Here is a 13,890-nt window from a genome sequence, read left to right on the forward strand (position 1 = left end):
GCTGCTTGCCACCTGAAACCTGGAAACAGGTAAGGATGGTTCTCACCACTCTTATTCAAGACAGTACTGGGAACTCCAGCTACCACAGTGGGATAAGAAGAATTAATAAGACATTGGAGCGATTGGAAAGAAAAAGAAACCTGTCTTTTCAGATAACGTGACTTTCTGTTTTAAAAGATTTTTTTCCCTCAATTTTCAGCTCTGCTTCTTCTATCCCAGATTCTTCTATTTATTTAATTATTATTATTATTTTTTGGCCATGTGTCTCGTGGGACCTCGGCAGTGAAAGCACCAGGTCCTGACCACTGGGCCACCAGGGAATTCCCAACATAACCGCTTCTTTAGAAAGTCCCGGGGAACTGGGTTTCAAAACAACTGTGTAGAATTAATGAGAGAGAATACCAAGGTCACAGAATACCAGATCCACACAAGACGCCCGGCTGCATTTCTCTATGCTCACCATGAACTTGTTGAGACTGAACTTGAAAATACCATGCCATTTAAAATAGCTCAAAAGAGGGGCTTCCCTGGGGGCTCAGTGCTAAAGAGTCCACCTGCCAGTGCAGAGGATATGGGTTCAGGCCCAGGTCAGGGAAGATCCCACGTGCCCTGAAGCAGCTATACCCGGGAGCCCCGAGTCCTGAAGCCTGAAGGCCCCAGAGCCCATGCGCCCTAACAAGAGAGCCACGGCAACGAGAAGTCCGCACGCCGCGGCCGGAGAGCAGCCCCCTCACGCTGCAAGAAGAGGGGAGTCTGCAGCAGCAAAGGTCCAGCACCACCAGAAACAAATAGTGACTTTAAAATAGCTCGAAAGAAAATGAAACGCCGGGGATACAGCTAAAAACCATGCGTGGGAAAAACAGAGAATTCTGATCAAAAAAGTGAAAGTTGGTTAGTCGTGTCCAACTCTTTTTGACCCCATGGACTATACATACAGTCCATGGGATTCTCCAGGCCAGAATACTGGAATCTTCCCAACCCAGGGATTGAACTCAGGTCTCCCGCATTGCGGGTGGATTCCTTACCATCTGAGCTATGAGGGAAGCCCCCCAGAGTGATAGCAGACCGAAATGAATTCAGAAACACAGCAGGTTCACAGATTTGAAGACTCAACACAGCGAGGCTGCTAAATCTTCCTCATGGAGGGGGAAAGTCTAACACAGTTCCCATCAAAATGTCAGCATGGCCTTTGGTAGAAATAGACAAGCTTTTTCTAAATTGTATATGGAAAGGCACAGGCCCTAGAATAGTTTTACAATCTTGATGAAAAAGAATACAGTTTTGTGGCTGTAAAACCAGATTTATAAAACAAGGTATATTCAAATAAATGGAACATTGCGCTTCTGTGTTTAAGGAGTGGAAAGTCAAGGCAGCCCCTAGCATCCAACCTAAGAATGAGAGAAAGAGGGACATTGTACAAAATTCTCAGGGAGGTCTGGTCTCAAGGGTGGACACGTACCTGTGATGAGCCAGACAAGAGTAACAAACACCCACACGCTCGCGGAAAACTCTGGTCTTAATTTTGACCTGGTACCATGGGCTCTGCTCCTTCCAATGGCACAGGAAAAGCAAAGGGCTTCAGGGAGAAAAGGCCAGGGGACTGTCTGATTTTCCAGTCTCTGAAAAGAGACTTTTCATCCCAGGACTTGAGATCCAGGTGTTTCAGACAGGGCTCAGCGTGTTCAAATCTCTACCCAGACCTGCGTTTCTGGTCTCAGGAGACATCCCCACTGACTACCCGGCTCGCCTGGGCTGCCAGCGCGGGAGCCGTCCGCCTCCTCTCTCTGAAGCACCTGCTTCAGCAGGCAATTACCAGAAGTTCCCATTTCACCTGGAAATTCTCCTAAAATCCCTCCGTGTCCTCGCAGAGCGTAGGGACCAGGAGAACGGCTCCGGTGCTCCTCCTGGGACCCCCGGCTCCTCGATGACCTATTTCTCACCTCACCTCCGCCTTGCACCAGGCAGTCCCCGCAGAACGGATACCCGGCTTGAAGGTCCCGGCAGCCTCCGGCAGGAGACGCCGCGGCGCCCCTGGTGCCCAGCAACGAGGCCTCCGCGGTGCCCCCGCCTTCGCTGCGGACACTGGACGGACTCTCCGTCCACCGGCGTCCCTCTGTACCCCGCCCCGTGACTCTCTCCGTCTCCTGCGGCGGGATGGGGAGACGGCTCCCCCAGGGGCGCACGCCCGGCGCCCTCGCGCCCGGTGGCCTCCTTGCTGAGCGTCTCCGTAGTGGACCTTGGGCCACGGGGCGCGCTGACCGCCTGCTCTGCGCTTCCGCCCTCGGGTTCTTCTCGCGCCCTTCGGTCCCGGGAACTCAAGCTAACCCTCCGGTTCCTTCCCGCAGCTGGGAAGCGTCTGCGCGCAGAGGCCTCCGACCCGCCGCTCCCTCCGCTTCATCCCGGCGTCGGGGGACCTGGACGCCTCCCCTCGCGGGGATGGGCTCCCCGCCGCGCTCCAGGTGAAGGACCCCCATCCCCGCAGCCCATGGGCCTTCCAGGTGCGGGCTCCCTGAGGCCCCCTCGCCTCTCCCCGTCCTCGCCCCGGAGCCTCCGAGGCCTCCCGCCGTCTGTCGCGGTCAGCCTGGGGCCCTCGCCCCGGGGCGGGCGGCCTCGCGGTCCCCAGATCTGCCCGGGGCGGCAGTCCCCCACCGCGGCTTCTGCCCCGGCCAAGCCCGCCTCGGCCCAGCACCCCGGGAAGAAGGGCGGCCCCGTCCCCTCCTCCACGTCCCCGGGACCCCGCCCGGTGCCCCTCCTGCCCTGTTGGTGGCCGCAGGCCTCTAGGAGGCAAAGTCCACAGGCAGCCCTCAGCGCAGAATGAGGCGGGCTGCGCGGCAGCCCCGGCGGCCCCGGTTCAGCACGGGCCCCGCTCCTGCCGCCCCGGGCCGCTCCCTGGTCCCTCCCGCGCCTCCCTCGCCTGCCGGGGTCACGGGCGGTCTCCTTGTCCTTTCAGCCCCCGTCTCTCCTGGAGAAGAGTCCTGTGCGTCCTTTTCCTGCCATTTGCCTCATCGGGTTTTGCTCCTCCGGCGAAACACAGAAATAACTTTATATTCGAACACAGAAAGCTGCATCCAAGCCCGCGCAGGTCTGCCTGAGCAGGGGGCCCCTTCTCCGTTCTGGGCTGAAACTGCGGCAGCGCCTGAGCCCAGCGCCTTCTCTCCGGGCGGGGCCCCAAAGCCTCGCTCTGCCCGCCGCCACCTCTTCCTCTGGGCCCCCGGCAGGTTCGACTGGTCGCACCTGACGCCCCGCGAGCTGCAGAACCGCTCGTGGGGGATTCAGACTGAGGAGCGAGCCGGGCGCAACCCCTACTTCACGCTGGAGGGCCGCGAGTTCCTCATCCTCGGGGGCTCCATACACTACTTCCGAGTGCCACGGGCCTCCTGGAGAGACCGGCTGCTCAAGCTGCGGGCCTGCGGCTTCAACACCGTCACCACGTGAGCGCGGCGCGGGCCTCGGATGCGGGGCCGGAGCCTGCGATGCCGGGTCCCGTGCGTGCCGTTCACGGCTCGCGCTGCTCAGCCGTGTGCTTAGGATGCCGTGGTCCGTCCGCGGGTGGGGTCACGGGGAACAGGGGAGAGGCAGGCTTCGCTCAGGAGCCTTCCCAGTAGGAGGGCCCCGGGCCCCTTAGGAGAGCGGCTTTATGACGGACGCTCAACGTAGACTTCTAGGTAAAGGCTTGTTTTTAAACGCCCAAACCATTTTGCATTGGGGTATGGCTGATAACAACGTTGTGATAGTTCCGGTGAAGGGACTCGGCCATACACATCCGCGTGTCCTTTCTCCCCCAAACCCTCCTCCCATCCAGGCTGCCGCATGAGTCGGCCAGTTCCCCGTGCCGTACAGCAGGTCCCGGTTGGTTATCCATTTTAAATACAGCAGTCTGTACCTGACCATCCCCAAATGCTTAACTATCCCTTCCCCTCTAAATGCACGTTGTTTTAACAAGTTTGCACGTCTGTGAAATGAGCACTGAGAGGAATGAGTGGGCTGCTCAGTCGCTCCCTCGTGTCTGGCTCTTGCGGCCCCGTGGACTGTGGCCCACCAGGCTCCTCTGTCCATGGGACTCTCCAGGCAAGAATCCTGGAGTGGGCTGCCATTTCCTTCTCCAGGGGGTCTTCCCGACCCGGGGCAGTTTGCCTCTTAAGGTCGCGTGCTAGGAAAAGGCCATAGTGCCGGCGCGTGCATGCACCCAATGGTGGCCTCATAAGGAAAAGCGAGCCGGCTCAGTCAGCGGGCGTTCACCTTGACTGTGTGTCGAGGGGCGATATGGTTAAGGTGTACTGATGACGGTGGGATTTCTAAGCATCTTCGGGGCCTTACGTGGTCCTGACAACTGTGGATTTACGGTCCCTACCCTGAGGGCTCTGCCAGCCGGGTTCCAGGGTCAGTTTTGCCCAGTGACCTGCCACAGCCCTCAGGGGAGTGAGGCTGCCTCCGAGGCAGTGGAGCAGAGGTTCCTGCCTGCAAGCACCTGGTTGGTGGAGAAAAGGCCACGTCCCAAGTAAAAGCCATATTTGAAAGAGGAACAGTGGTGGTTCCTTCATAAGGGACCGTTTCCGCAAATGTCTTGAAGCTGAGAAAAGCAGGAGCTGATGATGTTGGGGTGACAGTGAGTCCAAGAGGGAAAGTCTGTGGACGTGGCCGGAGCAGACGCACAGGAGCTCCAGGGACACGCGCCAGGGTCTGGCCAGCAGGGAGGCCCTCCCGCGGAGCCAGCTGCCCAGAGCCCAGAGCCCAGAGCCCCTCCCCCAGAACACGGGCAAGAGGGGCCCGGGGCCGGGATCGTCGACGGTGGCCTTGAAGGGCCTGCTGGAGGGTCAGGCAGGCCCCAGGGCCCGCGGCCCCTCAGGACTGGACTCGGCTTGGGCAGCTGGGTTACCTGCCTGGAGCTTGGCACCCCTCCCTGTGAGGTTTTGTTATCAAGCCCAAGTGCCCTTGGCAGGGTATTTCATCATTTTATGATGCAGAGTTTCTGGTGTTCTTATCTCTTCAAAGTGACAGTAAGCTAAAGTCATTTCCTATATTATGTTCTTAAACATCATTACCCTCGACCTAAATCTTCTAATTGTTGGAACAGGGAGTAACCGAATGATTATTGTAGGTTATTTAGGTCAGCGATCCCTAAATAGCTATTCAACTTTATTTTTACTTATTTAATTAAAAGTATCTTTTCTTGGCCCTGCTCTGCCGCATGTGGGATCTCAGTGCCCCAGCCAGACCTGACCCTGTGCTCCCTGCATCAGAAGCCCAGCGTCTTAACCACTGGCCCCAGTGCTAAACTTTATTTTTCTGCTTCTTGATGAGATGTATGTCACCAGCAATCAGAAAGGTCTGTTGTTTTCATGGTCAGGCTTTGGGGTTTTGTTTGGTAACGTCAAGAAAAAGGGAGGGCAGTCCCGAGAATCTAGGGCTTGCCATACGTGGAGGAAAGAGCAGAAACGTGGTAGCAGACACCCGGGGGCGCGGTAATTTAACGTCTACATCGGTCCCTGCGCTCGTTACATTCATTCCAGAAGGTTTCCGTCCGCTTGCCTTCCTGGGTTAAGCCTCCACTAGTCGTTTCGATTGACACTTAGACCGCACTGAAGTTTGGATGGAGCAGGGACCACTGGCTGTCCCCATACCGCTGACTCCCAGCGGGACCCAGAGCAGAAGCCCTTTGCACTCGAGTGTCCCCACTGCCCCCTGGTGGCAGAGCTAAGCATCACGCTCACTGAGGGCCAGGGCTGGTCAGCACCAACCTGACCAGCAGCGGGGACTGGAGGCTGGGAGCCGTCCTTTGGTAACTGGCTCATCTCATGTGCAGAGACGTTAACCACAAAGTATTACTGAGTTCTGCTGAGGTCTTTCTGCATGTGCTGAAGGGACTCTTCTGCTAAAGCAGTGGTGATAGTTGCTCAGTCCTGTGCGACTCTATGGGACCCCGTGGACTGTAGCCGCCCCAGGCTCCGCTGTCCATGGGCTTCTCCAGGCAAGAATACTGGAGTGGGTTGCCGTTCCCTTCTCCAGGGATTTTCCCGACCCAGGGATCAAACCCAGGTCTCCTGCAGTGCAGCCAGATGCTTTAGCGTCTGAGCCACCAGGAAAGTGCGTTAAAGCAGTAAATTACACTGAAAAGTTTATTTCCTGATATTTAGCCATCCACGGCTCTGGGATGAATTCTGCTTGGTTATGAGACGTGCAGCTGTGGGCACCCACATGCAGATTGCTGAACTGGAGTGCTAGTGTTTTATTTCAGAGATGTACCTTTATGATGATAACTAAACTTGACTTAAAATTTTATTTCTGAGTGTCTTGCTCAGTTTCTAAATCAACACACTTGTGAGCTGACTTTATCTTCTTTTTTTATTCACTGAAAATATTTTGCAAAAGAAGTATTTTTACCTTGAATGTTTCTTAAAGTTCACTTGTAAAACTTTTGACTACTATCTTTTGTGGTTGTGTGGTAAAGGTTTTAGGGACAGTATAACTCTCTTGAATAGTTATTATTTAATTCATGTCTCTAAAGGGCTTCCCTCATAGCTCAGCTGGTAAAGAATCCACCTGCAGTGCAGGAGACCCCAGTTCGATTCCTGGGTCAGGAAGACCCCCTGGAGAAGGGATAGGCTACCCACTCCAGTATTCTTGGGCTTCCCTTGTGGCTCAGCTGGTAAAGATTCTGCAATGCGGGAGACCTGGGTTTGATCCCTGGTTGGGGAAGATCCCCTGGAGAAGGGAACAGCTACCCACTCCTGTATTCTGGCCTGGAGAACTCTGTGGATGGTGTAGTCCATGGCGTGACAGAGTGGGCCAGCACTGAGCGACTTTCACTTTTCTGCTCTAAAATGTTTCCTATTTTATGCTATACTCTTTTCCCCTTTCCTTTATTCATTCAGACTGACTGGGACTTTAAAAGTTCTTTCTTGGAAGTCCCAGAGTTTTGGGGACTTTTTTCCCCTGAATCTTGTGTAGACTTTAAGTTTTTTCAAAGAACTAGCTTGTAGATTTATTAATCTTCTCTATGTAAACTTCCAATTTAGTTGCATTTGCCTTGGGATCACAGACTAAGAGATGGGGATTTTTGGCGCTGGTTGAGATTTACGCACCTCGAGTTTGCGTGTTAACTGCGTGTTCTGCACGGTCAGCCACTGCGCTCTCCATGTATTTATTAGATTCAGTCTTTCAACTGTCTTGTTCAAATCTATGTTCTTACCTTTTTTTTTTTTTTTTTTTTTTTTTTGCTGTTGTTGTCTTTGTCTTGTAGAGAAGTATTTTAACTCTCCACTGTGGCTGTGGATGGACCCTTTCCCCCTCTGGTTCAGTAACCTTCTCCCTGAAGCTGTGTATTCAGAACCTGCAACGCCATGATTATCACATCTTCTTGAGGCTTCTTTCCTTTTATTCCTACTTGAAGCCTCTCAACCTCTATTTGTGCGGGGTTTTCTTTGCCTTAAAACCCATTTTGCTTGCTTTTTAAGAGTGCTAGACACAGCTAAAAAGCCTCTTGATGAAAGTGAAAGAGGAGAGTGAAAAAGTTGGCTTAAAGCTCAACATTCAGAAAACGAAGATCATGGCATCTGGTCCCATCACTTCATGGGAAGTAGATGGGAAACAGTAGAAACAGTGTCAGACTTTTTTTTTGGGGGCTCCAAAATCACTGCAGATGGTGACTGCAGCCACGAAATTAAAAGACGCTTACTCCTTGGAACAAAAGTTATGACCAATCTAGGTAGCATATTCAAAAGCAGACATTACTTTGCCAACTAAAGTCCATCTAGTCAAGGCTATGGTTTTCCCTGTGGTCATGTATGGATGTGAAAGTTGGACTGTGAAGAAGGCTGAGCGCCGAAGAATTGATGCTTTTGAAGTGTGGTGTTGGAGAAGACTCTTGAGAGTCCCTTGGACTGCAAGGAGATCCAACCAGTCCATCCTAAAGGAGATCCATCCTGGGATTTCTTTGGAAGGAATGATGCTAAAGCTGAAGCTCCAGTACTTTGGCCACCTCATGCGAAGTGTTGACTCATTGGAAAAGACTCTGATGCCGGGAGGGATTGGGGGCAGGAGGAGAAGGGGACGACAGAGGATGAGATGGCTGGATGACATCACAGACTCGATGGACGTGAGTCTGAGTGAACTCCGGAAGATGGTGATGGAGAGGGAGGCCTGGCGTGCTGCGATTCACGGGGTTGCAAAGAGTCGGACACGACTGAGCGACTGAACTGAACTGAGACTAATTCTTACTTATGTATATCTTTTTCTATACTTCTGTTCCAACTTTTTTTAGAAGTCTTCTTTACAGTAAATCACTTTAAAGCCTCATTTAGCAAAGCTTTTTCATTCTGTTCTCTCAATGTGTAGGTATAAACTTTTCCAGGCATATTTAGTCTTGAGCAAACCAACTTTTCACTCCTTCTCACAACAGGAGATCTTGAAACACAGTCAGTTCTGCCACCACTTCAGTTCAGTTCAGTCCTTGAAGGACCTTCTCCGTGGAGGACCCCCTCTTTTGCCATTAGCCCCACCCACCATAGAGCCGCCGAGCATACACCTCACAAACTGCAGAGCAATTGTGTGAGTGGAAGTCACTCCGTCTGTCCAACCCTTTGTGACCCCGTAGACTGTACAGTCCATGGAATTCTCCAGGCCAGAACACTGGAGTGGGCTGCCGTTCCCTTTTCCAGGGGATCTTCCCAACCCAGAGATGGAAGCCAGGTCTCCCACATTGCAGGCGGATTCCTCACCAGCTGAGCCACCAGGGAAATTCAATTATACAGAACAATTACACCAAAGAAGTTCTCACCCTGTTAAGAAAGTTCTAGGGCCCACGACAGATTTCCAGACCTGGGGATCTGGCAAAGGGACTGAGACTCCCCAGGGAATCTGACTGTGGAGGCCAGTGGGATTTGATTACCGAACTTCACAGGACGGGGAAACAGACTCTCAGAGGGCACGAACAAAACCTTGTGCCCACCAGGACCCGGGGGAAAGGAGCAGCGACCCCACAGGAGACTGAGCGGGACTTGCCTGTAAGTGTCCAGGAGGCTCCCGCCTCAGGCCAAACAATAGGGAAGGAACACAGCCCCGCCCATCAGCAGAAAATTGGACAAAACATTTACTGAGCATGGCCCCGCCCATCAGAGCAAGACCCAGTTTCCCCCTCAGTCAGTCTTTCCCATCAGGAAGCTTCCATAAGCCTCTTATTCTCACCAATCAGAGGGCAGAGAGAATGAAAACCACAATCACAGAAAACTAACCAAAATGATCACGTGGACCACAGCCTTGTCGAACTCAATGAAACCGTGAGCCATGCCAGGTAGGGCCACCCAGGTCAGCCTGGTAACGATGGAGTTCAGTTCAGTCACTCAGTCCTGTCCGCCTCTTTGTGACCCCATGGACTGCAGCATGCCAGGCTTCCCTGTCCATCACCAACTCCTGGAGTCTACCCAAACTCATGTCCACCCTGTCAGTGATGCCATCCAATCATCTCATCCTCTGTCTTCCCCTTCTCCTGCCTTCAATCATTCCCAGCATAGTCTTTTCAAATGAGTCAGCTCTTCGAGTCAGGTGGCCAAAGTATTGGAGTTTCAGCTTCAGCATCAGTCCTTCCAATGACTATTCAGGACTGATTTCCTTTAGGATGGACTGGTTGGATCTCCTTGCAGTCCAAGGGACTCTCAAGAGTCTTCTCCAACACCACAGTTCAAAAGCATCAATTCTTCAGCACTCAGCTTTCTTTATAGTCCAACTCTCACATCCATACATGACCACTGGAAAAACCATGGCTTTGACTAGATGGACCTTTGTTGGCAGAGTAATGTCTCTGCTTTTGAATATGTTATCTAGGTTGGTCAAAACTTTTCTTCCCAGGAGCAAGCGCCTTTTAATTTCATGTTTGCAGTCACCATCTGTGATGATTTTGGAACCTCCAAAAATAAAGTCTGACACTGTTTCCATTGTTTCCCCATCTATTTCCCATGAAGTGATGGGACTGGATGCCATTATCTTAGTTTTCTGAATGTTGAGCTTTAAGCCAACTTTTTCACTCTCCTCTTTCACTTTCATCAAGAAGCTCTTTAGTTCTGCTTCACTTTCTGCCATAAGGGTGGTATCATCTGCATATCTGAGGTTATTGATATTTCTCCCGGCAATCTTGATTCCAGTTTGTGCTTCATCCAGCCCAGCATTTCTCATGATGTACTCTGCATATAAATTAAATAAGCAAGGTGACATTATACACCCTTGACAATACTCTTTTCTGTTGTTCCATGTCCAATTCTAACTGCTTCTTCCTGACCTGCATACAGATTTCTCAGGAGGCAGGTCAGGTGGTCTGGTATTCCCATCTCTCTAAGAATTTTCCACAGTTTGTTGTGATCCACACAATCAAAGACTTTGGCATAGTCAACAGAGCAGAAGTACATGTTTTTCTGGAACTCTCTTGCTTTTTCAATGATCCAAAGTATGTTGGCAATTTGATCTCTGGTTCCTCTGTCTTTTCTTAATCCAGCTTGAATATCTGGAAGTTCACCGTTCCCCTAATACTGAAGTTTTACTTGGAGAGTTTTGAGCATTATTTTGCTTATGTGTGAGATGAATGCAATTGTGCGGTAGTTTGAGCATTCTTTGGCATTGCCTTTCTTTGGGATTGGAATGAAAACTGACCTTTTCCAGTCCCATGGACACTGCTGAGTTTTCCAAATTTGATGGCATCTTGAGTGCAGCACTTTCACAGCATCATCTTTAAGGATTTGAAATAGCTGAACTGGGATTCCATCATCTCCACTAGCTTTGTTCATAGGGATGCTTCCTAAGGCCCGCATGACTTCACATTCCAGGATGTCTGGCTCTAGGTGAGTGATCACACCATCATGATTATCTGTGTCATGAAGATCTTTTTTGTACAGTTCTTCTGTGCCTTCTTGCCACCTCTTCTTAATATCTTCTGCTTCTGTTAGGTCCAGACCATTTCTGTCCTTTATTGAGCCCGTCTTTGCATGAAATGTTCCCCTGGTATCTCTAATTTTCTTGAAAGATCTCTAGTCTTTCCCATTCTGTTCTTTCCCTCTGTCTCTTTGCATTGATTGCTGAGGAAGGCTGTCTTCTCTCTCCTTGCTATTCTTTGGAACTCTGCATTCAAATGGGAATATTTTTCCTTTTCTCCTTTGCTTTTTGCCTCTCTTCTTTTCACAGCTATTTGTAAGCCCTCCCGAGACAGTCATTTTGCTTTTTTGCATTTCTTTTTCTTGGGGATGGCCTTGATCCCTGTCTCCTGTACAATGTCACGAACCTCATTCCATAGTTCATCAGGAACTTTGTCTATCATATCTAGTCCCTTAAATCTATTTCTCACTTCCACTGCATAATCATAAGGGATTTGATTTAGGTCATACCTGAATGGTCTAGTGGTTTTCCCTACTTTCTTCAATTTCAGTCTGAATTTGGTAATAAGGAGTTCATGATCTGAGCCACAGTCAGCTCCTGGTCTTGTTTTTTCTGACTGTATAGAGCTTCTCCATCTTTGGCTGCAAGAATATAATCAATCTGATTTCAGTGTTGAGCATCTGGTGATGTCCATGTGTAGAGTCTTCTCTTGTGTTGTTGGAAGAGGGTGTTTGCTATGACCAGTGCATTTTGTTGGCAAAACTCTATTAGTCTTTTCCCTGTTTCATTCCATATTCCAAGGCCAAATTTGCCTGTTACTCAAGCTGTTTCTTGACTTCCTACTTTTGCATTCCAGTCCTCTATAATGAAAAGGACATCTTTTTTGGGTGTTAGTTCTAAGAGGTCTTGTAGGTCTTCATAAAACCGTTCAACTTCAGCTTCTTCAGCGTTACTGGTTGGGGCGTAGATAGACATAGATAACTGTGATATTGAATGGCTTGCCTTGGAAACGAACAGAGATCATTCTGTCATTTTTGAGATTGCATCCAAGTACTGCATTTTGGACTCTTTTGTTGGCCATGATGGCTACTCCATTTCTTCTAAGGGATTCCTGCCCGCAGTAGTAGATATAATGGTCACCTGAGTTAAATTCACCCATTCCAGTCCATCTTCGTTCGCTGATGCCTAGAATGTCAACGTTCACTCTTGCCATCTCCTGTTTGACCACTTCCAATTTGCCTTAATTCATGGACCTGACATTCCAGGTTCCTATGCAATATTGCTCTTTACAGCATCAGATCTTGCTTCTATCACCAATCACATCCACAGCTGGATATTGTTTTTGCTTTGGCTCCATCCCTTCATTCTTTCTGAAGTTATTTCTCCACTGATCTCCAGTAGCATATTGGGCACCTACTGACCTGGGGAGTTCCTCTTTCAGTATCCTATCATTTTGCCTTTTCATACTGTTCATGGGGTTCTCAAAGCAAGAATACTGAAGTGGTTTGCCTTTCCTTTCTCCAGTGGACCACATTCTGTCAGACCTCTCCACCATGACCCGCCATCCTGGGTGGCCCCACACGGCATGGCTTAGTTTCATTGAGTTAGACAAGGCTGTGGTCTGTGTGATCAGATTGGCTAGTTGTCTGTGATTGTGGTTTCAGTCTGTCTGCCCTCTGATGCCCTCTTGCAACACCTACCATCTCACTTGGGTTTCTCTTACCTTGGATGAGGGGTATCTCCTCATGGCCGCCCCTCCTGACCTTGAACATGGAGTAGCTCCTCTCGGCCCTCCTGCACCTCACAGAAATCCCACGTCTGTTGTTATTTTGATTAATTTTTAGCAATATTTGGGAGGTATATATAGACACTTATGGTTTTTACCTTTTCTTTGAATTTCTAATGGATATGACAAAGGATAGGATGGTGAGTGGGGAAATTTGTGCATAAATTCAAGGAATTTAGAACCATAGGATTACTGGCAGCTTAGAACACAAGTGGGTAACAGAGAAAGGAACCGCTGGAATAGCCACCATGTGTGACCAGGTTGCCGTGCCAGTGGAAGCTTCAGCTTTTCCACAGCAGAGCTCTCTCAGGGCTTGGGAGTGGCCTGGCAGTTTGGAGGAAAGAAATAAAAGCATGCTGTTTGTACCTCCCTCTTCCCTGCCACAGCTACGTCCCGTGGAACCTCCACGAGCCGGAGAGAGGCACATTCGACTTCTCCGGGAACCTGGACCTGGAGTAGGTTCTGTGACCCGGCCGGGGGTCTGAGGGGCGGGGACCCACGGGGCATCTGGGCAGAGGGGGCCATAGGGGGACCCTGTGCCGGCCCCACGCCCTCCTTCACGACCCTGCCACCCCCAGGCCAGGCCTGCCCCCCGAGTCCAGCCCCACAGCCATTCCCAGGTGCCTGGCTCGCAGGGTGACCCCTGCTGGGCTGGGGGCCTTGGGTCAGGCCCTTGGTCAGGACTCCATACCCTGGGCGAAGTGCTTCCTTCTGCTTGCGCCCCGGAGCGGCCGCGCCGACATCCCAGGCTGGGGGCTCGGCGGTGACCCTGGGGCATCTCTGCTCTGCCAGCTGTCCTGCCCTCAGCGTCCCCAGCCCCCCAGGGAGGGCTGGGCTGTCAAGGGGAAGGGGCACTGGGCAAGGGGCCCCTGGGCTCCAAGCCCTGAGAGTTGGTGACCCCGACCCCCCAGGGCCTTCATCCTGCTGGCGGAGGAGGTGGGGCTGTGGGTGATCCTGCGTCCAGGCCCCTACATCTGCGGCGAGATGGACCTCGGGGGCCTGCCCAGGTGAGCGGGGCCGGCCAGGAGCCGTGGCAGGGGGCGCCCCTACGTCTGCAGCGAGATGGGCCTCGGGGGCCTGCCCGGGTGAGCGGGGCCGGCCAGGAGCTGTGGCTTTGGTGGAGCTCTGCTGACCCTTGGGTCCAGTCCGAGGACAATGGCGCCTGTTTTGGTCTCGCTGTCATCACAGCAAGGCAGGTGCTGACGCTCTTCCGTTATCCCTGGAGCTCGTGGGCTCCCCGTCGGCCC

General features: G+C 51.6%; 1 protein-coding gene across 1 annotated transcript in view; it reads left to right on the plus strand.

Moving 5' to 3' along the window:
• Positions 1-2,134: 2,134 nt before the first annotated feature.
• GLB1L3 (galactosidase beta 1 like 3) overlaps positions 2,135-13,890 on the plus strand; it is a gene marked incomplete at its 5' end in the record, with an annotated part of 31,231 nt that continues 19,475 nt past the window's right edge. Inside the window, 4 exons of the mRNA XM_042233616.2 lie at positions 2,135-2,459; positions 2,951-3,431; positions 13,030-13,098; positions 13,555-13,650. Of these exons, the coding sequence (XP_042089550.1) occupies positions 2,135-2,459; positions 2,951-3,431; positions 13,030-13,098; positions 13,555-13,650 (971 nt within the window). The remainder of the gene's footprint in view (positions 2,460-2,950; positions 3,432-13,029; positions 13,099-13,554; positions 13,651-13,890) is intronic.

The sequence above is a fragment of the Ovis aries genome, chromosome 15 (genome assembly GCF_016772045.2).
Source record: "Ovis aries strain OAR_USU_Benz2616 breed Rambouillet chromosome 15, ARS-UI_Ramb_v3.0, whole genome shotgun sequence".
Classification (NCBI taxonomy): Eukaryota; Metazoa; Chordata; class Mammalia; order Artiodactyla; family Bovidae; genus Ovis; species Ovis aries.